Raw genomic sequence first — 25,993 nt, forward strand, 5'->3', positions numbered from 1 at the left:
CCAATCATAGCTGAGTCGAGGCTTTAAGATTCCGGTGCTGAGATGTTTCAGAGAAAGAATAGTATTCGACCCTTTAACACTTAAGATCTATAAAACAAATCACTATATGCGATTCTTTTCTTCTAATTTTAGCTCTGTGAGTTTGATGTTGAATCCACAGTCCCGTCCCCTCTCTGCATCAAAATGTTTTTATACCTCATCTGGGAGAAATTCATTTTTGATCACTTTTGAGAGCGAGAGGGTTCATGAAAAGTTGCGTTAATTTGATTTCCTGTTGCTTATTTAACCAAATATTTGCGAGTTGAGCAGATTGAAGTGGATATCAAATATACATAGTAGTTGCTTCATCATAATCGCGATTCGGCTCATTGACACGATAAAATATTTTTGTTGTATATCAACCTGATCTGAAATGCTTTGCATCCATCATGAGCCAGACCGCCTGGGGAAACTAAAAGAGTTTGAAACCAGATGTATTCAGTAGAAAAATCTTGATAACAGAGAACGACTTCAAGAAAAAATTGACATAAAGCTGATGGTGGATACGACCAGGCACTGATTGACGACTGACCTCAACCTAACAAAGGTTGAAAGATCTTTTTAGCAGGAGTTTATGACGGTTTTGTAGGGATTTCTAGCCGTAATGAATGTTCAAAATAATAATTCTGATGGGGAGGACAACATATCGCCTGCGATGAACCAAGCTTACTACGAGGAGCCATTTGTCCTTATGGTCGCTCGCCTAACTTTCGAGGTGATGTTAGCCTTCATGGGCCTTGTTGGGAACATAGCGGTATCATTTGTGATATCAAGACAACGAAAATTTCGCTCGGGGCTGAAACTTTACATTAGAAATCTGGCCTTGGCAGATATTGGGATCTTGGCTATCAGCTTTCCTATTGCCGTGGTGAAAGAGCAGCTTCCACTGCATTGGCCATTTGGTAAAGTGGTATGTTTATATTTTTATCCCTTAGCAGAAGTCTTTCATGGAGTCTCCGTTTGGTCCATTACCGCTATAGCTATTGAACGCTACAGAAAAATCACTACCTCTAACGGATTTCGTTACAGCACCTATATCTCTACAAAGCCTTTAAAATGGGGAATTGTTGTGATTTGGATCGTTTCGTTTCTCGTTGTGACTTTCCCGTTGCTTTTTGTGATGAATTTTGTGGAAAATGCTACTGAGACGTACTGTGATGTCGTTTTGGTCTCACGCAGTGCACAGTGTATACATCATAACTTTGACAATCTTTGGTACCTGCTGCCTCTGGCAATCATCGTTTTTACCTATGCTAAGATTACCAGACAGATACAACAAAGCAACAAACTTCCATAGATCAAGTATTAAACGGCGTTCAAGGGAGAAGAACGTTCGAGATCCTGGTATTTCTATGCGTTTACGGAGGAGGAAAGAGAATGCGGCAGAATTCGAAGGCCAAGAAACTTCTCACACCCATAGTGCTCGTATTCACGATCTCGATGCTTCCACTGAATTTTCTCCGAGTTTTGCTGCTATTCTGGGAAGAATTCTTCTTCGAGAAATTCTTCTGGCTCATCTATAACATCTGTGTTATTGGTGTTGTAATTAACTCAGCATCCGATCCGCTGATCTATTCAATAGTGTCTAAGGATTTCCGATTGGAGCTGAAGGAAGTCTCTTCTCGGTTTACCAATAGGTTGCAGAATGTCGTTAAGCTAAGAAGAGATAAGAAAAATGGCATTTGTGACAAGAAGTTCGAAACGGGTGGAATCCCTCGAGAATACAATCTTGACGAAGAGAGTGCAATTTTAGTTACCCCCGTTTAAAAAATATGTACTTGCTGTGAAAACACAAAATTATTGAGCGGACATTAGCGCTGCATTATCACTGGCACCATATGCTTGTGCAAATTTGTAAATAAACACATGATTACTCCATTATCTCCAGATGATGATATTTGTACAAATTTTAGCAATCACAAAGTTAGATCGTTGTACGTGATGTCAATACCATGTCATTAGAGAAAGTTTCTTTCATGCCTAAGGACTTTCAAGTGGTTATCTACTTATGTAAGTGAAATATTGACGAGCTGATTGCGAAAATGTAAAGAGCAACGTAGACATCTGCGATATTTCTGTCATTACGGAAGACGTCGGTGACAGAGAACAGTCTAGATGTTGCAGCTGGTCAGTTCGCCCTTTTATTACTCAGTGACCGAAAAGAAGTTTCTCCGTACGATATTTATTTTAAAACAAAAATGGGGCAGAAAGGAAGATTATTAAGTACTGGTACACCAAAATCTCATGAAAGATGTCTGATATACAATGCAGAAAATTTATAGGTTGATCTTGGGAGTGAAACGGTGGGGTTCATGATGATAAATCTCCCATACGGCTCCCAACTGGAATATATGACCAGATGTACAGGGAATTTTTCAATCAGGGGACTCTCGAAGTAACGTGTGTTGTACGTAAATCAAAATTGTTTATAATAGCTTCGCTGTTTCCTTCACGTGGACCGAAATATTGTCTAATAAAAGCTGTCTGAAGCAAGGGACTTTGACTGTCTTGTCGCTTTAAGTATTATAGAAAATTCGCGCAAAAAGGAGGTAGGGAACTTTTCAAGGTCTCTCCCAAACTGTGAACAAAGGCAAGCCTTCGTGTACTTAGCACCAGAAGCTAATCATTCAAGACACTTTCGTTGATGAAAAATGGATCCCATGATCCGAGATCGACTGTTGTTATGTATCATGAATAAGAACACCAGATAAAATCCATCACTCTCTAGTAGAGAGGACATCAAGATTACGCACACTTGAAAAGGGAGACAGAGGAGGCATAAAACGTATTGTCGAATGCTCTTTTGTGTTAAGTTCTCACCTCAGCCTTCCAACCCACGAATGGGGACAAAGACAAAGTATTTATAGTAATATATCACTCCCTACAAGTTTCTCTACCACAACGAGATCCAAAGTAATGAAGCAAGGATTCTGTACTATTGTCATTTTATTTCTACAAATATGTCGTTCGTTTTCAACGAAACTAATATTGCACTATTTGTTTCATTTTTATCCCAGCACAGATTATCTGAATAATTGGGTAGTCATTCCCGCGAAAGCCTTCCTCTTGAACTCTGCAATCAAGAAAAAACTCATGAATGTCCCTATCTGTTTGCAATGTTTAATGTAGTGTTTGTTATTTTGAAAAACAGTGTGAAATTGGGCCCCAAGAGCGAAACAGACGCCTGAGCCGAAATTCGGAGCTTCACGAGAGGTATAATGCCCACACTATTTGTAGCGAGCTCATTGTCGCTGAGAAAATGTCAATTCAGTGTGAGGGGCAAAATATGACGCTGAACAAGTAAGGTATAAACGTGCAAATTCTATGCTACAATCACGCTCTTCAATAGTTCGGCGAACACAAACACTCGTCTAGAAGAATGGGACGGGGAGAGTTGGCGCGAATTCAAAATTTGACCGACACGAGAGGCGTTTATTTAATGGGAAGCGGTCAAAGATTGTTACGAATTAACATTAAAATATCAATTAATATCACATCGATACCAAATTTATTAATCATGCAAACAAGTTTAAAGACTAAATTCAACTAGGAAGGTCAGTACCAAAGAACGTATATCTTTATACCTGACTTTTCAACAGTTCGGTTGTTCGAACCGCACCGTGGTACCGTCCCTCTTCTCGCCATTCTCGTCAACACACCAACAATATCCAGTGCTGGCCCAACATTGCGCTGGCTCAAATGAGCCATCTTCCTTGCAGTGTGGAATAAACTGTCCTAGTAAAGGACCTTTCGCTAAAGCCTCCAGTCTTGTCTTTTCACACTTCGATGTGACAGCTGAAAGTACGATAAAAAAGAAAAGATTCGATTGGAAATGCAACTACAAAAAAACTAGCCGAAACACAGTGCATAGTTCCAAGTTTAGGTGTCGGTGCTAATTCCAGTTTCCATCAGAGAAAGAAGCGACTAGATGTGAAGTCAACTTGATCGCAGGCAACTCACAGCAATGATTGTGGCACTGAGAGGTAAAGTGTCTCGCTCGGCACCACAACCATATGACCACAGAAAGCGATCAATCTCAGACTTCTCGATCGAATTTGGACCAGCTGGACATTCATTTACAGTTACTCAGTTATTTCTAAATTAATCTATCTCTTAAATTATTTGATTATTCGAGCATGAACGCTTGCTTACACCAATCTATTCACTAATTCCCTTTACTCGTTAACCCTTTCATTCACAGACCCATCAATTAACACATTGTAAAATTAAAAAAACAGCAAATGATGGAAACGTACATTCACAATCTGGTTGTCCAGATTTTTCCGTTCCTTCGATCTTTTTTCCCTCCTTGTCCACGCAGTAACACTTCCCAGTGTTGGCACAGCACTGCACTTCCTCAAAACTTCCGTCCGGTTTGCATCTCGGAGGTCCACACCAGCCGGGAACGTTGACGATGATTGCTTGAAGGCTTTGGCAAAAAGAAAGGACACCTGTGGTAGCAAAAATTAAGAGAAAATATGGCTTTCTACTGTATCAAAGGACAGTTCAATCTTTTAGGGGTTGGTTCAAGCTTAACTTGCGTACATCGAAGCCGGGGTTCTCACTAATGTAAGATGAAGTAAGCCGACGATTAGCTGACGATTAAAGCAGAGGTCAGAGTGCATTTTCCACGTGTGAAGTTTAAGAAAATGGACTTTATACAATGTAAGCTGTTTTAAATATCCTTGTGTACGCATTATAATATGGCAGATTGTTAGCAAGGCGGAAACTAACGGTAAAATGTATTAAACGTTAGCTTGGTAGGGTAATGTAAATTTTAGGTTGGAAAGCAAACACGATTGTAAAAAAGACCTCGATTTGAGCATTAGCAAACTTTCGATTGTCTTCTTGACAGAGAGCATCAACCATCTTCTTAAATATCTCCTTGCGGAAAAACGATCTCGCCACAAAAGCAAAAAAAGGCCGACCCCAAGCAGTTAAGCGGTAATGTTAACGGGTCTAATGGTGAAAGATGAAAGGTAAGGGGTTCTTTCCCTAGATACATCCAAAGATGTAACTACACTACTATCTATCCACTACTACCTATCAAGCAAAGGAAATTTACCATTTCATTATTCTATCAAATTTCCACCGTTCTCCAGCCCTTTTCTGGAAAAAGGCGCAGCTTTAAGTTCTGCATTACAGTTCAACGCTCAGTCGGGGGCGGTGTTTATCATGCAGTACTTACTTAAAGGCAGTGTTTTGATACGCTAATGTGATTTGTATAAACAAAATAAGATTCAGGGTGAGTTTGATTCCAATCAGTTCGATTTCAAGTTACCTTTCTTACTGCAGCCTGGTTTCCCTCGTACTTTAGTACGCGGTACTTCAGTGCCATGTTCGTTCACGCACCAACAATACCCAGTTGATCCCCAGCACTGTTCAGGCTTGAAACTACCATCCACATTGCATTCTGGGACAAACGCTCCAACCAACCCTTCTTGTGAGGCTTGATCTCTTTGTTCTTCGCATGTTGTTGCAGCTGTTTTACAGCAAAGAGACAGAAACAAAAACAAAAAAACAAAAGACATAAAGCTCAATTGAAAATCAGGAGTCAAACCTCAACAAAGTGAATAATAGCAAAGGTATAAAAATAAAGAAATAGGTTAACACACATTAAACACTGAATGAATACATGTTTTTCAGCAATTTTCATAAAATACTTGAAAGAGGAAAAGTAGCATGATTGTGACCCACAAGAGAAACAAAACTTAAACAACTGAGTTAATAACAATAGCTATGAACAGAAAGAAAAAAGGTAAACAAAAACATGGAACATTGACTAAAGCAAGTTCTAATAGAAGTGAAACAAAAGATGCATGTTGACATCCACAAGAGGAAGCATGGAGAAAAGCTGATCTCTTTGTTGTGCAGTTTTTTAGAAGCACTTCCCATGATGTTGCATTCACGAGTGAAACATTGCACAGAACAAGTTTTATTGAGATAACTGAGTGAAAGAGCTCTGTGATAACACAAACATAGAACAATTAAAACAAAATTCTGCACTAATTCTTCTAGCTTGGTAAAGAGCAAAAATGTAAGAGAAGAGTCTGGTTGAATATTCATTGAAAGGCTACAAAATACAGTAGAATAGAATGAACAGAATGAAAGTGTTTCACTTGTGAATGCAACATCATGGGATGTGCTTCTAAAAAACTGCACAACAAAGAGACCAGCTTTTCTCCATGCTTCCTCTTGTGGATGTCAACATGCATCCTTTCATTGAAAGGCTACAAAATGCAGTAGAATAGAATGAACGGAATGAAAGTGGAAACACAAATGAAACGGTTATTAACATAAACATGTTTTCTTTTATAAATAATACCAAACGATTATAATCTCTTGAATACTTCTCTCTTGTTTTCAGTTAAAAAGCCTTTCTTCAGTAAGTCTTTGCTTTGAAATTTTGTAAAAATCCTCAAAAAATCCTTTTAAGCATTTACTTTTCCACATTTCTGTTGGGTCATTAGGAATACAACAATCATGTTTAACTGCTCCCTAAGCAAAGAAAAAAATTATTGTATCACTCCCAGCATACCAGCACTGTGACTGTGCACATCTAGAGAGGGAACAATTGGATATGCCATGCTCTGGTTTGCTCAGCCTTTAAAGCAGGTATTCTAGTGTATAAATTCTCACATAACAGTGTTTCAGTCATTTTGAACACAGCAGTGTGCATTGTTTATATTGTTTAAGCTATGGTGTATTGAGAAACATAATTGTCTATGTTGTTGTGTTTCTTGTTCAATGGACCCTGATATAATTATCACTGAACTGTGCTGTCCTAGTTTGAACTAAATTTTAAACCTCATCTGAGGGGCAAAAATCTTGTAACATGCCAAAGATGGATTGCAAAATAAGAAACAAGGATTGCAAACTTTACAACAGACTCAAACACCAAGTTATTGATTGTGTAAGCAAGGACCCATTTCATCGATAACTGGCTGCAAATCCACTTTCGACAAATTACACGCTAGTGTGTAACATGACTATACAGACACATATGGCTTTGTGATGAGTGTGTAAATCATACATGAATATACATGTGTACTACATGTTGAATGATATTGCTTTTTTGTTTTTCTGTTTTTTCTTTGTCCACTTGCCGTGCAGGAATGGGGTGTTATTAGATTATCCATAGCCCCACACTTTCCTACTTCATCTGTGATGTCTCTTTGAATCCCTCCAGAATTAACTAAATCAAAGAGTTTACATCAATTGAAAACCCTGTCTATGCTCGTGTTAAATTACAGCTGAAGTTGAAAGCTCATAGCCTCGACTGTTAATCAGTGAACTCACCCGCCTTAAAGAAAAACAAAAACCGTGGAGAAAATTAAGTTTAACACAGAGAAAAGGTGCTCGAACACATTTACCGAACTCAACTTCAAAACGATAGCTTGTCGGAAAATATTATATCCCCTAGAAAATCAAGTAAACATTGAAAAACATACCGTTCCCACACGCGATTAAGGAAACCAATATCAGTAGGGAAATCATCTCTTACTTCCCTAGTTTAAGCCCAAAGAGTCCTCAGCTGACTTCATGTTGGTTGACAGTTGACGGGAGATCTTGTATCATTATCGTTAACATCCGGGAAGTTTGCACAATTGTTTAGCGTTCGTGTTAGACAAGTTATTATGTCCCCGAGCAGGTTTTTTGAATTGTCACTACAACCACCACAAATATTCAATATACTACACCTGCTACAGATATTAACAGAAGTATTTTACCCGGTTTATATGCGTCTGATACTAATCCTTGAAATTAATGAAACCGTGTGGTGTTGCTGAGATCGTACTTACAGGCTGAATGTGGTCTGGGACACTACGCGTATCTTACACCAACAACAAATCGCTCGAAGGCACGCTAAGGCAGGCTTCAGCGCCAAACAAGCGGTCTGACTGCCAATCATTTACAACAGTCTTTAATTGAATAGAAAATAGCTAACAATGAGTCATTCTTTGCCTTGCGGACTGCTGATTGTTTTTTGTATCAGTTTGCGTTGTAAAAGATCTGAAAAATGTTTTTCACTGAGAACTAATAATTAAACAGCAGGCCTAAATAATGGATTTCAAACTTGTCTTATAGCAGATGGGACAATAAAGAGGCTGGCCCTATTAACATCTTCCTTTGACTTTCATGATGTTTCAGTGACAGTTTCCACAGGGTGATGCACGGCATCACGTCATATTCTAGGTTTCTATTAACAGAACAAACTGAACTTAACAATTGAGTTGAAAACGTAAATTAGCCACCTTAAAAAGTTTAAAGGCTAACGTTTCGAGCATTAGCCCTTTGTCAGAGCGATATCGCTCTGACGAAGGGCTAAAGTTCTAAACGTCAGCCTTTAAATTCTACGGAGGTTAATTTACGTTTTCAACTAAGTTATTAACACTAAATTAACTGTTATACTCTTCCACTGACGCAGCACGACAGTTTCTTTAGAAACTTACCCCCTTATGAACTTAACAGTGTGTTAAAGCTTAAAAACCTCAAGCTTCGTTTGACCCACTTTTAGATAATATCGAAACTGTGAGCACTGAGGGTTTTAAAACTCCCATTATTTCACTGGAAACTACCTTCAAATGCCTTAGTACGGTCAGCTCCTCCAAAGCTGGGGGCCCAGATAATATCCCAAACTGGGTCTTGCGTGACTTCGCTCCTGAGCTCGCTCAACCCCTTCGTTGTATCATCAATTCCTCGATCAGTCAAGGGACTTTACCGGACATTTGGAAATGTGCAAACATCACCCCTCTTCCCAAAACAAAGATAGTTGAGGATGCGGCGAAAGATTTGAGACCTATTTCACTGACACCAACGTTGTCCAAAATTGCCGAGCACTACGTCGTCCATGAACATGTGAAACCAGCACTTCTGAAACGCCTGGAACCCGATCAATTTGGGTGTATTCCAGGATCCTCCACTGTGCATGCATTGATAAACCTGATGCACAATTGGGCGCAAGCAACAGACGGAACGGGGAACACCGTGCGGATCTTTGCGTTGGACTATAGAAAAGCCTTCGATCTGATAGATCACAGCCTCTTGCTATCGAAACTCTCGACCTACAACATCAACCCTTACATCATTAATTGGATAATAGCCTTTCTTAAAGATAGGAAACAAAGGGTCAAACTTGCACATAATTGTCTCTCAGAGTGGGGATCGGTCCGAGCAGGAGTACCGCAGGGAACAAAATTGGGACCGTGGCTATTCTTGGTTATGATAAATGATTTGAAAGTACCATCAGCCAGTGATTGTATAAAATATGTAGATGACACGACAGTGTATGAAATCATAAGCAAGGGTGGTCCTAGCAATGCTCAGTCTATGATAAACGAAGTAGCTACCTGGTCAACACTTAACTCGTTTCAACTTCATCCGAAAAAAAGTAATGAGCTAAGAGTTTCCTTCGTGCGCTCCCCTCCTTCCTACGATCTCATAGAAATTAATGGCTCTAAGGTTAGCGCCGTTAGTGTCGTGAAATTACTGGGTGTGTATTTTCAAGACAACCTCAAGTGGAACACTCACGTTACTGAGATGATTAAAAAGGCCGCTAAGCGCCTTTACTTTTTAACTCAGTTAAAGCGAGCTAAGGTACCATCACCAGAATTAGTGAATTTTTATGTTGCTTGCATTCAATCCGTCTTACTTTATGGATGTCAGGTCTACCATTATAGTCTCCCCGATTATTTGAGCTTAAGTTTAGAGCGTGTCCAAAAGAGAGCCTTGAAAATTATATACGGTTATGATAATCATTATAGAGAAGTGCTTCAGATGGCAGAGCTGAAAACCCTAAAGGATCGGAGGGAAGACCTTTGCTTAAAATTCTTTAACAACATCGTCTCCAATCCCTTGGATTGTTTGCACCACTTACTGCCTTTCGACAACCGAGATCAACTTAGGGAGTTACGACGACGCAGACCATTTAGAGTTTCCTTTAAAACAAATCGGTTCAGAGATACTTTCATTCCAGCAAGCGCAAGACATTTTAATTGACATCTATTACAATTGTATATGGGCCCATATGTAAATTAGTTCCCTTTTAGGTTTGATTTTATTGTATAGTTCTATTATATAATTTGTACACCTTTGTAATTCAGCTTCCAGCTGCTATTAAGGTATTATTAATAAACGTCTATCTATCTAAATCGTGATATTTCTCTGACAGTTGGCTGGAAACTGTCTTCTGGACTTAGATCATGATGTTTCAGTGACAGTTTCCACAGGATGATACACGGCATCTTGTCAGTACTCTAAGTTTCTCCTGCTCAGAACTGTTTCACAAAAACTTAATATCATATTAGATTTATTTCACGTTCTTGACAAGTGACCCGTGGAAAAGCCAGGAGACGAAGAGCCTCTAAGCATCAATAGATCGTTAAGCGTAGCCATAAATAGCAGTGGAGAGAATGGTTTCACAGGATTTTCATTAAAGGTGCCCTGCACTAGGGTCCTACCGACATCTGAGGGACAAGCACATGTATTTTATCATTCTGAAGTACGGTATCGCATTTTCTTAACCGTGTAGTCGACAGAGTCCACCCTAAAAGGTTTTGAAAAGGCCACCGCTCGTTGGACTAATAATAGTCTTTGCCTACTCCTGGTTCAAAACTCCTTGGCGAAATGATTTTCATTTGCTCTTTAAGCAACCAATGGTCGGCGTTTTGTTAATGTTTATATATATAAATATGTGTGGGTGTGCGTGCGTGTGTGTGTGTGTGTGGTCAGGCTTTATCAACATAATGATCAATTTGCGTGAAACCTCGCCATATTTAATATCTATCTTGAAACGGAATAATTTAATTCCTTTCTTACCAGTGTCCTTTTTTTTTTACGTATGCTGTTGTTATTGTTGTTTATTAAGATCTCCGTGATGCTGAATCGTCACTTTCGAGAGGGAATGGGAATTTTTCTCCTCGGGAACTTGGTTCGTTAAGGTGGTGGGCATCACAAATCGAACTTTAAATTTTCATTCAAATTACACTTCAAGCGAAGTTCGCTGCAGTATACTTCCTTAATGATGCCTCAGTCATTTCATATCATTTACGCAAACGTTTAGTCCCTGTGGTGTTTCATAGTACTAGTGCATGCTTGGAATGGGAAACTTGACACCCACGACATTTAACAATAGGAAAGCAACCTTCTCCGCTTGAACGTTTCCCGTTACACAATGCATTTCCGGTTCTCCGCTTTACCTCATGATCATTTCCCACTTTTTTATATATCCGCTCCAAAAGATCTGTGCCGGCTAAGTTTACATGACTACGTTATGTTAAGCTTGAAGAACATGCGTTTAACTTTGAAAATGCTTTTGGTCATGCTTCTTTTAGTTGTCGCAGAAAACTTTTTCAATAACCCCTCCTTATTTAAGTGATTTTCAGGTCTTCGAAACTTTACTTGAATAATGAGGCCTTTGAGACATTCAGAACATTTTGCCTGGACTGAATATTTTTGATAGAAATATTACAGGAAAAGTGAACCATTTTACAAAGGATGTATTTTATCAAACCGGAGAAAATACTTTTGTTTTTACCTTTTTGTAGACGAATGGAACAAACTTAAATATTGAGAACAACTGGGTTGAAAACGTAAATTAGCCACCGTAAAGGGTAAAAAAGCTGACGTTTCGAGCGTTAGCCCTTCGTCAGAGCGATTAGAGGAATTGTGGGTTGTGTGTGGATTTATATGTAGAAAGTGGAGCTACGCCATAGGTGGGAATATGGTGACGTCACCATATCGTCATATCGTCACCATATTCCCACCAATGGCGTAGCTCCACTTTCTACATATAAATCCACACACAACCCACAATTCCTCTAATCGCTCTGACGAAGGGCTAACGCTCGAAACGTCAGCTTTTTTACCCTTTACGGTGGCTAATTTACGTTTTCAACCCAGTTGTTAACACTAAATTACCTGCTATACTCTCCCACCGACGCAGCACCACAGTTTCTTTAGAAACTTACCCCTTTAAATATTGAGAAATGTCCTAGTTTGACTCTCATAATCAAAACATTTGTTCATTGGCTTTTAGATTTTTCCTCATATTTCAGTTGTAGCCATGTCGTAATTAATAGTAAAGAAGTCGACTGAGAACCACACTCTAGTCCGACTCCCTCTTGTCTCTCTCAAAGTGACGCTTTGTCTAATAAATAATGATCAAGTTTCTCGACCGGGAGAGGACTAGAATTAGGCAATTTCTGAGTCCATCCAAAGCCGAGAACTTTAACTGAGCTTCTTCCCTAAAGCCGTTTCAGCGGACAATTGTGAATAAGAGATGTAAATTCCTATTATATAACTATCTTGGATAGGACTGAGAAGACTTCACCCAAGTCAAATGCTAACCCAGCGTCGTGAAAACTCTTTAATGGAGTTAACTGTTAGCCGTAAAACGGCCAAAAATTGTAGCCATTAGGCGTGCAAACTGGACAATATTGAGCCGTTTGTCGTTAAAAAAGTTAACCGTAACAAGTTTTCCTTTCAACAATGTGTCATTTTATGTTATTTGGGTGAACCGTGCGGTAGAATGGCCAAAATTTTAACCGTTAGCCGTAGAAGCCATTACCGATGAAAGATGTATTCCTCAATTTGCTTTTACAGCTAACGATTGAAATTTTGGCCATTTTATCCTATGGTTAACTTAAATAACATGAAATGACACTCTTGTGTTTTTAATTTTTATTTCATCACTACAACAGTTCCTGAGGCCCTATTGTAGAAGTTGAAAAATGATAGGGACACGCCATAGCTTAGGAAATAAAATAAACAAGGTACGGGCCGGGTACTTAAGCTTAAAATATAGATTCCGGAATATCTGGAATTATATACCGGGTATCTAGGCCATAAATAATAACCATCGTAAAAAGCATGTAATCAGCTTTCTTCTGAAGGACCTTTTTTCTTTAAAATACCCTCTAAAGGCCCGGGAAAGTCATACCCAAACAATTTAAAATCCAAATCAAACAGTTTCTTCAGCTGAAAGATTTCATCTATCGTCAATTGGGAGTAATACTTCAACATGTTCGACGAAGTCTTGGACGGGCGATAATCAGGAAATGTTACGTAGCCATCAACGCCAATAATCTTCAGGAGTGTTGGTGCCTCCTTGTCTAAATTCTCAAAGTGACCAATGAAGTCATAGTCCACTTCACACGGACATATCTGCTCGTATGAGCGCCAATGTTGATCCTCGATACCACGATTTTTTAGTTGTGTGGCGTTGGTTTCAATAACTCCATTTACAAATGCTGAAAATGGCGTTCTTACTTTCTTAGTTTCTCGCTTTGTTCTGTCAAGGAGAATAAATCTTTTGAACCAATCAAATTTAATTTTGTCTCGATATGCCGATGCCAGCCTCGCAAAAGGCTCTCTGACAAACATGGCTTTGTAGTAGGTGCTCAATATCTTCTGCCGCTCAAAAATGCTGTAGTCCTTGAGCCAAGAAAATAGTTTCCTTCGGTGTGGGACTCCTTCCAGATTTTCGCCATTATTCGCGGCACTATACAGGATTTTCTTCCAAGTTGTACATGAAACTTTGGGAATGAAGCAAAACACGAGCTTCAACTTTTCAATGACGATGAAACGGGTGAAGTCGGCTTCTTGGAGAAATAAAGGATTTGGTGGCTTCTTCAGGCACTGATCGCGCAGAAGCTGTCTTCTTTCTGTCATCACTAAACTAAACGACATCGATGGAGAATTGGATGTGAAGCCTATAAAAATAGGACAAAAATAGAGATAAGTACACGAGGAAGCCATATAATGATTGATCAAGGTGGTGATTGAGGCAGTGGCTATGGATATGGCTATGATGACAGTAATGGCAATGGCCATTGCACTACCAATGGCAATGCCAATACCAATGGTGGTGATGTAGCACACGGAAAAATCAATGGAAATTCCATGCGCAATGGCGATGCTAATATAAATATAGCATTGGCAATGGCAATGGCAATAGCCGTTGCACTATCACTGGCAATGCCAACACCAATGGTGGTGATGTAGCACATGGAAAAATCAGGGGAAATTCCATGGGCTAAGGCGATGCCAGTATAAATATAGCATTGGCAATGGCAATGGCCATTGCACTATCAGTGGCAATGCCGATACCAATGGTGGTGATGTAGCACATGGAAAATCGGTGGAAATTCCGTTGGCAATGGCAATGCCAATGTAAATATAGCAGTGGTAATGATAATGGTGATGGAAACAGGAACGAAAACAACAACGAAAACCATCACTAACAGTGACAGTGATAAAAAAAATATGAGGTAAAAGCTCTTCAGCAAAAACGTTTTTCAACTTGGTTATGAGCCCAGATGCGGATAAAACATTTTTGAACGAGTTTTTGGAATCAGTTTTAGCTGGTTCGTGACAACGTTCTTAGTCAAAGCGTTGACCAAAGAAGGTAGTCACGGTTTTAAAGTTGTTTTAGTATATGAGCCCACGTCTTCAGTGTTGATTAATCAGTTTCATCACAAGGAAATGATGAAACATTATTTTCCCTCGGTTTAACACTAATCTGCTCCTGTTTGCTATCACAATTCAGCCAGAGACCCCAAAAATACGTAAAAATGTTATAAAAATATAAGTAGAAAAATAGAAGGCTTAGCGAGTCATTTGGCACGATACTTAATGATTTGTTCGGAGTAGAAAATTAGTGACGGTCTCGGAAGATTCTCGAATATAATACCCTTTCATAATGCCAATATCGATTCATAAGTCTTCAAGATTTACGACGACCTAGAAATGAGACGGAACATAAGTTCAGTTTCGTCTCCCGAGTAACCATGACAGCAGTCAAGATCTTACGGAAAATTTACACATTCGGTAGATTAAGGAAGGCAACTTTCTCCAATCATTTCTCATAACTTTAAATTTGCGCCGAAGAAAGTATCTTACAAGTAATAACACTTATTTAATATAGCTATGTGGTTTAAAATAAGCCCTACCAAGTTTGATTCGACTTTTCTGGTGATGCAATATTTCACAATTACATCTCGCTCGCCGGTTATTGCTTTCAAGGCAAGAAATTGAGTTCCAGGGCAACCAAGCCTATACCTGACGGAATGTTAATGGTTTGAACATTATATACAAGAACTGTTTTCATTTTCGCCTTTTAGTTAAAAAAAAACGCGTTATCGCTCGATTTTAGCCGCCGACGGAGCGCAGTAAATAAGTTTAGAGTGATTATTACCCGAGTATGATGAAATAAAGAAATCTTTTCTTGTGATTCTCTGAAGGACAATTAGAACAGTTTACCACTTGGAAACAAAAGAACTTATTTCAGCAGGCTTTATTAGATGTGCTCTTAAAGATACTTGCCACATTGGGCTATGGACGAAAACTTTCTCTTATATGAATACCAATAAAGGCTACAGAGATGCTTCTTTTTGACCCTTGTTAATTTGATCGTGTCTTCTGTTAAGATTAGTTGCATAAAAAACCCGAAGCATGTCCTACTATGTTGAACAGGTGAAATACGCTTTACTTTTGGACCCACTAATCGTGCTGTGCTAGCGTGTAAAATTGTGAACGAACTAATGATCAATAAACTCAAAGTCCTCCAGAAAATCACAATCGTTCTACTATAAAACTGATACTCAAGAAAAAAGGTTTTCCTCTCAAGCAGACGTCATAATAAGTCTCAAGTCTCGCAGTATTACACACAAACTTGAACATACGAAAACCGCCAAACTTAACGCTATCATGTATTTGACTACAGTTATTAATCATGATGGGTGTTTACTATCTTTCCATCGGTTTGCTATCACTGCATATCGACACATGGCCGATGTTCATAAGTTGATTTGGGCCATAATCAACTATTTAGATGCAATCAATGGAAAAGAACAAGTTCCGTGAGGTTATATTTAGCGAAGTGATATTTAAGTGAGCCCTTTCCAAAATGACAAACGCGAAAAACTCTACATTGAGAATTTCAATTCAGTGCAACTTCTATCTCAGAAATAACGGCCTGAAAGCAAATTATTGTATCTATAGGGTTTTAAATGACTGGGGATTAAATATATCCAACTCAGCCACCCAAACGTGAGTAACTCTTCAATATACTCGCAGTGACATTACACCTGAGCAAACGAATGGCCAAAATAAAACGCTTAAAGGTGGTCAAACACAGAATTGCAAAATATTTTAAGAGCTGGTATGAATTTCTGTTAGTATTCTAACTAATTGTTTAATCAAAACTGAGTGTTCAGCCTAAAAACAGAAGGGTTCGAATCCTGTATGATTGTAACTTACCTCCAGAAAAATATCTTCCCAAAACTATGTTTGAGATCCACACGCACAAACACAATGCAAAGACTACCAAAATAATGCGATCCTTTCGAATGCCTCTTGAGTAAGATTTTCCAAACATGATGATCAAATTGCAGCTTGCACTTGCGGGTTGTGGCAGTTTTCCAAATGAAAAAAACGCACTTCGCGATAAAATGAAGTGAATGGTTTTTTTTTTTTGACTTATGGACAACTATTATAAATAAAATATATTCACAAAAGATAATTTTATGTAAATATTTGCCTCGCTCTCAACTTATTTGTCGAGTCTTAATGAGTTTACGATTCTCCTATTAAACATTCTAATAGTTTATGAATGTCATTAACTGTATTAGCCACGAAAGGAAAACAGGTTGATAAACACAGGCTTTATATTACTCAAAGTTTATTTTTCCAGGGAAAGTGTTCGAGAGCCTTCTAAAACAAAAGTGCCATTAATGGCTAAAAACCACCGGCCCGCTATTTAAAGTTCTCTACATAAGTTGTGTAAATTATGGCATATCATCCTGAGATAGTAAGACCCACATATTACCGAGAGAGGTCCGCGCGGGTAGAGAACTTGCTTCATGTTATGGAAACCGAAAAAGCTCTGGATGGCTGGATAGGCCATTCGGTTCAAGTACGGACTTTACCAACTGGTGCTTGGAGTGGAAAAACCTTGACACCTTTGACATTATAAAAGCAAACGAGTCTTCTGGTTGAAAATTTCCTGTTACTTCATGCATTTACTACTCCGAACTATTCCTCGTTTCCCACTTTTTTTCTGTAAGGTATTTGCTTTAAGCAGTTTTCAACGTCTTTTGGAATCAAGTCTTTCTTCAAAAAAAAAATCCACGTTAGTCTTGAGGTTTTACCTGATGTTTGCAACCGTAGTATGTCGGTAAACCTGGGATGAAAGATGCATACTGTCAATAAACAATTTGTTCCATTATTGAAGCCCCTTTTCCATTTTGAGTTTTTTTAAAGTCAATTCATCAGTCTCTAAATACTGCATTAAAAACTTACTCAGCTTTCTTCTGAGAGACCTTTTTTCTTTAAAATACCCTCTAAAGGCCCGGGAAAGTCATACCCAAACAATTTAAAATCCAAATCAAACAGTTTCTTCAGCTGAAAGATTTCATCTACCGTCAATCGGGAGTAATACTCCAACATGTAAGGCGAAGTCTTGGACGGGTGATAATCAGGAAATGTTACGTAGCCATCGACGCCAATAATCTTCAGGAGCGTTGGTGCCTCCTCGTCTAAATTCTCAAAGTGACCAATGAAGTCATAGTCCACTTCACATGGACATATCTGCTCGTATGATCGCCAATGTTGATCCTCGATACCACGATCTTTTTGTTGCGTTGCGTTGGTTTCAATAACTCTATTTACAAATGCTGAAAATGAATGTTCTTTTTCTTTTGTTATTTCTCGCTTTGTTTTGTCGGGGAGAAGAAATCTTCTGAACCACGTCTTTTTAACTTTGTCTCGATATGCTGATGCCAGCCTCGCAAAAGGCTCTCTGACAAACATAGCTTTGTAGTAGGTGCTCAATATCTTCTGCCGCTCAAAAATGCTGTAGTCCTGAAGCCAAGAAAATAGTTTCTTTCGGTGTGGGACTCCTTCTAGTTTTTCGCCATTATTCTCAGCACTATAAAGGATTCGCTTCCAAGTTGTACATGAAACTTTGGGGATGAAGCAAAACACTAGTTTCAACTTTTCAATAACGATGAAACGAGTAAAGTCAGCTTCTTGGAGAAATAAAGGATTTGGTGGCTTCTTCAGGCATTGATCGCGTAGAAGCTGTCTTCTTTCTGTCATAACCGAACTAAACGACGTCGATGGAGAATTGGATGTGAAGCCTATGAAAAGCGGACAAAAATAGTGATAAGTGCATGAGGTAGCAATAAAATAATTGGTCAAGGCAGTGATTGATAAAGAGGCCACGGAGATGGCAATGGCCGCTGTACTGGCTATAGTGCTGCCGATGGTGATGATAATAATAATAAGTCTTTATTAAGCACTCTAAACAACAAACGTGTTTAGTTACAATGATATGAAATCAGCAAGTATAAAACTAATAAACTAACTAAATTACTAACTGAATAACTAATAAGAGAACAAACATCTATTAATAAAGGTCCTTTTGAAACGTTCAGTTCTGACAAGCGGGAGAATATAATTATGGCGCCTCTTACGTAGCGTATCCATTGTTCGCTCTGGTGGCAAAAGGTCATCTAAAGCTGTTGGAAAATCGCTGTCGGTGATCTTGGCCCACAACTTCTTATCTTTTAGAATAATAATATTTTCAATCGAAAAAAGCTCTTTACAGTAGCCAAGCTTAAAAGCTCTCTTGAACAGCCTGTCTATGCGACTCAGATACTTATGATAATACGCGCAGCCCCATACTTCTACAGCATATGTAAATATAGGTAGAATAAGACTGATAAAGAGAAGATGAAGATGATCCAGCGGCAGTCCATAGAATTTACAAACACGTAAGATGTACAGACGACTACTGGCTTTCGATATAATATTATCAAAATGTAAATCCCAGTTACACGGATCAGATTGAAAAGTTACACCCAACAACTTCAGACATGGTTTACGCTCTATAGAAACCAGAGGAGCAGGTAAGGCCTTAGTGGATTTGCCTCTAAGAAGCATCTCCCACGTTTTCTTGAAGTTTAGTTGCATACGATTAGCAGATGTCCATGCGACGATCGATCGGACCTCCTCAGCTGCTAAATTGCCGTTATTAGCCAGCGATTTTACTGGAATACTTAATGTTAAATCATCAGCATATTTCACAAGTAAATTCTGATTTGGTAGAATGGCCTTAATATCATTGACCATAATAGAAAATAGTATAGGGCCTAAAACTGTCCCCTGAGGGACACCTCTATTGATATTTACATAGTCCGTGACAATGGCATCAACAACAACTCTTTGTTTCCTGTTCTGTAAAAAACTAATAATCCAATTGGTCACGTATGGATTTATATCAAGTGTTTTCAACTTAGAGCAGAGGATATCATGAGGGACCGAATCAAAAGCTTTGCTGAAATCAAAAGAGAAGATTCTAACACAATCAAAACCCGACTCAAGCCATTTCAGCCAAGCATATTGACACTTAATTAAGGCCATTGTCGTATTGTGGCCTTTGCGGTATGCAAACTGGTCGAAGCTAATGAAGTTCTTCATATATTGAGATAATTCTTGTCTGTATACAAGACGTTCAAAAACCCTCATTATTACATTAGTCAGCGAAATAGGCCGCAACTGTGTGCAATTTTTAAAGTTGGGCTCTTTAGGCAAGGGAGTTATGTCGGCCAATTTCCAAAGATCAGGCACAATGTGATTTTCCAATGTGATAGAGAAGATGCACAAAATCAATGAAAACTGCACTGGCAAAGGCGATGCCAATGTAATTGTTAAGCATTTTTATTAAATCAGGGTGTGCTTTGCTTGGAGAAAGATGTCTTAGGAGTTCTGTAGACACATTCAAATTATATGTCCTATCAGTTTGTTTCACGTGTGAACTGTTTCAAAGCGATTCTCATGTAACTTTCAGCGTTCTGCTTTCAAATCGTTTCGAAAAATTATAAAATGCGCTCTCAAAAAAGGTGACTGAGGAGCGTCTGTGGAGGATGATGCGGAATAGAAAGCAAGCAGGATAAAAGCAATTCATAGAGAAAAACAATGAGTAAACGAAGCGGCGAGATTTGAACCTGCGCAATAATTTTTTCCGACCGAAAGAACAAGGATTTTAAATATGTATCTTGAAGAATTAATTTACTGTGTTCGAGGGAACGACAGGGAAGATAATGAAAGCTCAAGCTTAAGATGCTTTGTTTCAAGCATTGAGAAATGTTTTGTTATTTTTCACTTGCTGTCGGCAGTGTTGAATCGTTTCTACCGGCAAGGCAATACATCTTTCACGAGAGATTTATGAGATTTTGACCTAAATATCTTTTAACAATAAAATGTCATGAAAATGAAAGCGATCTTTGCAGTTATGAACATTAATACGAAGATCGCTTTCATATTCACGTCTTTATCCGCAGTTGACATATATTCACGGTCATTTAATAAATTTCATTAAACAAGAATGTAATCTTGGTATGCATGTGGTATTTACGCACTCGTCAGTTTGTTTCAGAAAATTCCGACTGATGCGTAAATACCATACGGAAAGACTTCCCATAAAGTATTCCACATTTACTGCACGCGGTCAAATGTTCCGTCAGGGAGGCCTTTTCACACGACATTTTGAGTGTTATTTCGAATAAAAAACTAGCGTGGGAGTCCTTTAAGATCACCACGACGGTCTCCGACGATTGTCGAATATTCATAGTACCAATATCGATTCATCATTCTTTAAAATTTACGACGGCCCCGAAATAGAACAAAATAGACGATACACACTTGTTACTATAAATTCAGTCTCGTCTCCAGAGCAACCATGATAGTCATAAAGAACCTGCAGAAAGCCAGTTTGACTTTCAGTAGATGACGGAAGGCAACTTTTTCTGACTAATTTTCATGACTCTAGATTCGCGCTAATGAAAGTATCCTAAAAGGAATAAAAACACCTTATTCGATGGTTTAACATATGATACGCACGTTCAGTGCGGCCATTTTGTTCCTCGCTATTGTTGCACTATTCTAAAATGTCTCACGGTGGCATATTTTGCGCGCTCACGCGACCTTTTGCGTAACATGAAATAGTAGTGGAAGAATAAAGCGAATTTGAATTTTGAAGCGTGGTTCGAAGCAAGCTCTGCGTTTCGCTCATTATTACTTCTTGGCAGGAGACGGAACAAATGATTCCAGGGTAACCTTACCTATACTAGATGGAATTTTAATGTTTTCAACATAAATACCACAATTGTTCTTGCTCTTGACCATAAGCTGAAAAAAAAGATGCATTTTCTTTGCAAAAAATTCGAAAATTCAGCAAAATGTGTTAAATGCCGACGAAGCGCTGGTTTTTTTGGTTTTCTTTTCGCGTGTACTAAGTTAAAAAGTCTGAAAATAATTTGAGACTATTTGTGAATAGATTAAGAGAGATGGTAAGTTTTGAGCTCGGTAAAGAAATAGAGAAAGATGTTTTTTGTCTTGTCACGAGCGTGGGTCAAAGAAAAAGGCTGAATACCCATGAGGAATCGAAGCTCAGACCTTCGGATTCTGCGCTCCGATGCTCTACATCTGAGCCACAGAGCGTCGGAGCGCGGAATCCGAAGGTCTGAGGTTGGATTCCTCATGAGGACTCAGAATTTTTTCTTTGTCCCACGCTCGTGACAAGACGGAAACCACATTTCTCAATTTGAGAATGATTTGTACGTGAGCAACACGAATTAACAAAATTTTTTGCCGGATCGTGACCCTCCAAAGAAGTTCGAGGCTTAAGAATTTTTTTCTCCAACTGATTTTTTTTACATATTATTAAAATAGTATCTTTTCGTAAGAAATCAAACGTGACCAAATTGCCTTATCAATTTCTCTTATTCGGAACAAAAACCATCTAATAGACTTCAAAATTAAAGTCTGATGTAAAAACGTGGAAAGCTAATCAGTTCCGTTCCTAGTTAGAGATCGAAAGAGAAGTGATACTTGGATTAATTAAACGATATTTCACTTGAGAGAATGTAGCCACATTTGGTTTGTCAAGCATTCCTCTCTATAACATTTGCGTTTCTCGGCTGTTCGAGATTGGTGGAGGCGCTTAATTGCCGCTCAGATCGAAGACAAACCGGTACCCAAATAGGAAAGAGCGAAACCAAACCGAAAAACCGAAAAAACGATCTGAAAGGACACGACGTGAGGAGTAATTAGTTCACATCACAATTTGCTGACCCCCCAGAGCTGCCAGAAGATCTCAGTGACTTATTGTTTGGAAACGATAACCGAAATGGATTCATGAAATTAGAGCGCTATTAGGAACATCTCCCAATTCGAATCACTTCCCATTTAGTTAATGATAAATACGTAATCATTGTTTGACCTATGGACGACAATTTTAAATAAAGAAATGATTCTTTATTTAAAATTGTATTTATTGCGGTTTTTTTCTTATCATTGGCGTACAAAAGAATACCAACTACTGAGCAATTAGGATTTCAACAATGCTTATTTCAAAAGACGGCGAGCATATCATCTCATCGTTAGCTTAAACCGTCTGTTAAGTTCGTCTTTTTTTCCTTCTTTTCTCTGAAAATTTTCAACTAAAAAATATCGACTAGCTTTGATCGAAGGTTGGCAACATTTCATAATCACTTCATGTTTTAGTTATGAACTTCATAGTTTCTCAAAGCTAAGGCACGCATCACACTTTAGCTAAAACAAATGAAAATATGTTAATCAGCAACAATGATCATTTCAAAAGAACATAAACTGGTCCTTACGCTGTTATTTCTCTCTGAATCTCAGCGATCACAAAAGCATTTGGATAAATGCAGTCATTTTTTCGTGGTGAGAAGCTGTGTAAATTCATTAGAAAAATAGTGTTTTGTTAAGACACAGTTTAAACCCCAACGGATTGATTTGGTGCTTAAACATGGCCATATCATTCGTTAATATGTTGAATATTGTATCTTCTGCATATATCCACGATTTTGTTCTGAATGCATGTGATACTTTCGATGATAAATTGATTTTCTGATTATCTTACGTGATTCTCATGAACATCTATAAACTCATTTGCCATTTAACATCTCCCAACCCGGCCACAATTTACTTATACAATTTCTTGGTTGTCATTAACAAGTTTCATATTTCCACAATATTATTCATTTCACCGAATAACATGCTGGAATGTAACTTTTATTACACAAAGATCAAAGGTTTTGTTCTGTATGTGATACTTTCGATGAAACTCATTTGCTATTTAATATCTCTCAACCTGGCCACAATTTACTTGTACAATTTCTCAGTTATCGTTAACAAGTTTCATATTTTCACAATATTATTCATTTTTACAGTATGCTCTTGAAGTTGCTCGACACATATTGAACAATAAATCTTTTACATATTCTAAAGGCTGGTCCTTGGCCTAAAAACGGTGGGTTCAAATTAAGTGTTGTAACCTACCTCCGGAAAAATATCGTACCAAGACTTCGTTTGAGATCCACACACATAAACACAGTGCAATGACTATTAAAATGATGCGATCGCTTCGAATTCCTTGTGAAAAAGATTTTCCAACCATGATGAACTATTTGCACCTTGCGCCACCGTCAACGACAGGGTTGTGGCAGTTTTTCAATTGAACAAAACTTTGACAGGCAGTTTCCAAGAATACGACGTGAGGAGAGACTTTTCATAAGTCTACAATTTTTTCCATTTATTTATTAATTATTTGCCTTTATTACATATTCAAAGGGGGAACAACGCTAATTTGCATAGATAATACATGGGAAATAGAAAATAGAAAAAGGAAAGGCGAGAAAATAATGGTAACAATTTTTATTAAGCTCAAAAATCATAAGCACTCCTAAACAATCTTTTGTGAACCTGGTCTGGTAAAAATCTTCTTTAACATTTGGTGCTCAGGAAAAAATTTGGTTAATAATAGGAAATGAAATACATCATTGTTTGACCTACGGACGACCATTTTAACTAAATAAAAAAGGATTCTTATAAAAGATACTTTGATGTGAATATTTGCCTCGCTCCAGATGATCGTTTCTTTTAATATTTTGTTTTCGTGCTTTTTATTGTTGCGAATTTTTGCAAGTGCTCTCGTGGCCCTCAAAGCGTTGCCACCCAGCTCCGTGTCTTGTTTGCAACAACAATTGTACCCCGGTACACCGCCAAGTCCGAGAAATTTGGCCACTGTTGGCTTGAACGCTGTTGAAATTCGCCGAATGACATTCTGGAATTTAACTTTTATTACACAACATTCTCTTATCACTTCCTTTTTCCTTGTTTCTTTCATCTTGATTCTCAAAACATATGCCAAAACAACCGAGTTTTCAGTCTAGCGGCCGCTTACTTACCTATTTACTTGAAATTACTTGTACAAAAGGCAATGAAGCAGATATTTTTTCCATTCGCATCTCTCGAAAACAGTGTAGAAACTAACAAAAGAAGAAGTCGTGAGTGAGATACATGTCTGTACCAAAGTGATTTTTTATTCTGAAAGTCAACTGCGTATTCTTTTTTTCTTATCAGTGGCATTCGAAAGAATACCAACTACTTAGCAATTAGGATTTCAACAATGGTTGTTTCAAAAGACGGCGAGCATATCATCTCATCGTTAGCTTAAACCGACTCTTAAGTCCAAGTCTTTTTTTCCTTCTTTTTTCTGAAGATTTTCAACTAAAAAATATCGGCTTTGATCGAAGGTTGGCAAAATTTCATAATCACTGCATGTTTTAATTATGAACTTCATAGTTTCTCAAAGCTAAGGCACGCATCACACTTAAACTACAACAAATGACAATATGTTAATCAGCAACAGTGATTATTTCAAAAGAATATAAACTGATCATTACGTGGTTATTTCTCTCTGATTCTCTGCAATCACGAAAGCATTTGGATAAATGCAGTCGATGCTGGAGTTAGAAACCATCTATAAACTACAGAACATTTTTATTTTTTCGTGGTGAGAAGCTGTGTAAATCCATTGGAAAAAATAACCCCAACGGATTGATTTGATGCTTACAGATGGCCTCCATACCATTGCTTAAGCAGCCAATATAGCTAACGAAGTCGTTGAGAACGATCTATTTACACTGGTCGAGCATTTTATCGAGGAGACTATCAAACTTATAGACATATCCTTCATGAGAGACCTTAGTAATAATAATAAAAGCAACGATTATAATAATTTCAATTATTCACCAAAGTGAAGATGAATAGTACTTGCTATTCATTTCCGAACTAGCCAATCAGCGCGCGTGAAAAGCCACATTAACTTGTGTGATATATACAAACAAGGATTAATATAATAGGTATCAAGTTGGTTATTTTGACAAGATGCTTTCGAAATTATTCTGAGGAGGCCAGAATATATGTGGCTACGGTGATAACTAAAGGGACTTCCCCGTACAATGAAATATGTATGGGGTTTCCAGTGTCTTGGCTGTGTTTCGGCTGAAAAGAAACTGTAAATAAGCTCTTCTCAGATTTTATCTTAACTCGCGGCTTTATACTTGTCCACAGCTTATATTCCCTTTAAGGTCATCAAAGTTAATGTGGCCCCAGGCTCCAGAGCTGATGTCAATCAGCTTAACGAAAGCACGCTTTCCCAAAAATTCTTGTACATGCCATGTCCCTTGAGTCAAGGTTTCGATACATCTTCCGGTGCTTTGTTTCACAACCTGTGAAACGACAATAGTTATTAATTTTAACAAATGCGATAGAAAGTTTGGAATCAATTTGAGAATACTCTAGGCTTGCGAATGTTTAAAGCCGGCTAATTTGTTTTCTTGGTGAATTCACCCTCTTGAAAATCGAGACATTTATAAAGTGAGTTACATAAGGATGCTCCAATGAAAATAATTCAATCTTTAGATAAATATGGGTTTGGCCACCTCTAGGTTTTTCATAACTTTTAGGTCGAATAAAACAACGGAAGAGTTGAGGTAACGCCACACACACACACACAAATGCAACCTGCAATACGTAGGCTCCACCTCGACTGAATTTAAAGTAAAATTCGTGACCATAA

The 25,993-nt window shown here is 38.2% G+C and overlaps 5 protein-coding genes across 7 annotated transcripts in view; 1 reads left to right on the plus strand and 4 right to left on the minus strand.

The window, feature by feature from the left end:
* Positions 1-247: 247 nt before the first annotated feature.
* On the plus strand, positions 248-2,530 carry LOC113665996 (neuropeptide Y receptor type 6). The gene is given in 5 exon segments (XM_027181740.2): positions 248-1,204; positions 1,206-1,248; positions 1,251-1,327; positions 1,329-1,405; positions 1,407-2,530. Coding segments are annotated over 5 exon segments (1,158 nt in total). The 5' UTR covers positions 248-643; the 3' UTR covers positions 1,807-2,530.
* Positions 2,531-2,967: 437 nt separating this feature from the next.
* LOC113666054 (equistatin) lies at positions 2,968-7,850 on the minus strand. The gene is made up of 5 exons (XM_027181808.2): positions 7,491-7,850; positions 5,321-5,521; positions 4,296-4,490; positions 3,624-3,834; positions 2,968-3,112 (listed from the first exon to the last, which is right to left on the minus strand). Exons 1-4 carry the CDS (start codon positions 7,534-7,536, stop codon positions 3,632-3,634), a joined length of 645 nt encoding a protein of 214 aa, XP_027037609.2. The 5' UTR covers positions 7,537-7,850; the 3' UTR covers positions 2,968-3,112; positions 3,624-3,631.
* Positions 7,851-11,770: 3,920 nt separating this feature from the next.
* LOC113666001 (carbohydrate sulfotransferase 10) lies at positions 11,771-16,422 on the minus strand. The gene is made up of 2 exons (XM_027181745.2): positions 16,300-16,422; positions 11,771-13,751 (listed from the first exon to the last, which is right to left on the minus strand). The coding sequence occupies exons 1-2, from the start codon at positions 16,415-16,417 to the stop codon at positions 12,916-12,918; spliced, it is 954 nt and encodes a 317-aa protein (XP_027037546.2). The 5' UTR covers positions 16,418-16,422; the 3' UTR covers positions 11,771-12,915.
* Positions 15,322-24,450, minus strand: LOC113665995 (carbohydrate sulfotransferase 11). Of its 3 annotated transcripts, XM_089199847.1 has the most exons (3): positions 23,410-23,551; positions 17,341-18,179; positions 15,322-17,221 (listed from the first exon to the last, which is right to left on the minus strand). In XM_089199847.1, exons 1-2 carry the CDS (start codon positions 23,525-23,527, stop codon positions 17,341-17,343), a joined length of 957 nt encoding a protein of 318 aa, XP_089055973.1. In that variant the 5' UTR covers positions 23,528-23,551; the 3' UTR covers positions 15,322-17,221. The 3 variants fall into 3 exon arrangements, with proteins under 3 accessions (XP_089055973.1, XP_089055974.1, XP_027037540.2); XM_089199848.1 differs by lacking the exon at positions 23,410-23,551 and adding an exon at positions 24,318-24,450 and having other exon boundaries at positions 15,322-18,179; XM_027181739.2 differs by having other exon boundaries at positions 15,322-18,179.
* A 1,009-nt stretch (positions 24,451-25,459) lies between these two features.
* The window catches only part of LOC113666043 (uncharacterized), a 36,717-nt gene continuing 36,183 nt past the window's right edge, over positions 25,460-25,993 (minus strand). The window contains exon 8 of the mRNA XM_027181796.2: positions 25,460-25,643. Coding sequence (XP_027037597.2) covers positions 25,470-25,643 — 174 coding nt within the window. The 3' untranslated portion in view covers positions 25,460-25,469. The remainder of the gene's footprint in view (positions 25,644-25,993) is intronic.

This window comes from Pocillopora damicornis, chromosome 3 (assembly GCF_964200805.1).
Source record: "Pocillopora damicornis chromosome 3, jaPocDami1.2, whole genome shotgun sequence".
Lineage (NCBI taxonomy): Eukaryota > Metazoa > Cnidaria > Anthozoa > Scleractinia > Pocilloporidae > Pocillopora > Pocillopora damicornis.

Bases quoted from the DNA above. Each gene is read 5' to 3' on its own strand.
- LOC113666054 (XM_027181808.2), bottom strand. From the start codon at position 7,536: ATGATTTCCCTACTGATATTGGTTTCCTTAATCGCGTGTGGGAACG. The intron at 5,522-7,490 runs GTATGTTTTTCA...GCTGTAAAACAG, and splicing joins CTTAATCGCGTGTGGGAACG to CTGCAACAACATGCGAAGAA. The intron at 3,835-4,295 runs GTACGTTTCCAT...TCGTACTTTCAG, and splicing joins TGGACAACCAGATTGTGAAT to CTGTCACATCGAAGTGTGAA.
- LOC113666001 (XM_027181745.2), bottom strand. From the start codon at position 16,417: ATGTTTGGAAAATCTTACTCAAGAGGCATTCGAAAGGATCGCATTATT. The intron at 13,752-16,299 runs GTAAGTTACAAT...CTATTTTTATAG, and splicing joins GGGAAGATATTTTTCTGGAG to GCTTCACATCCAATTCTCCA.
- LOC113665995 (XM_089199847.1), bottom strand. From the start codon at position 23,527: ATGGTTGGAAAATCTTTTTCACAAGGAATTCGAAGCGATCGCATCATT. The intron at 18,180-23,409 runs GTAGGTTACAAC...CGCTTTTCATAG, and splicing joins GGTACGATATTTTTCCGGAG to GCTTCACATCCAATTCTCCA.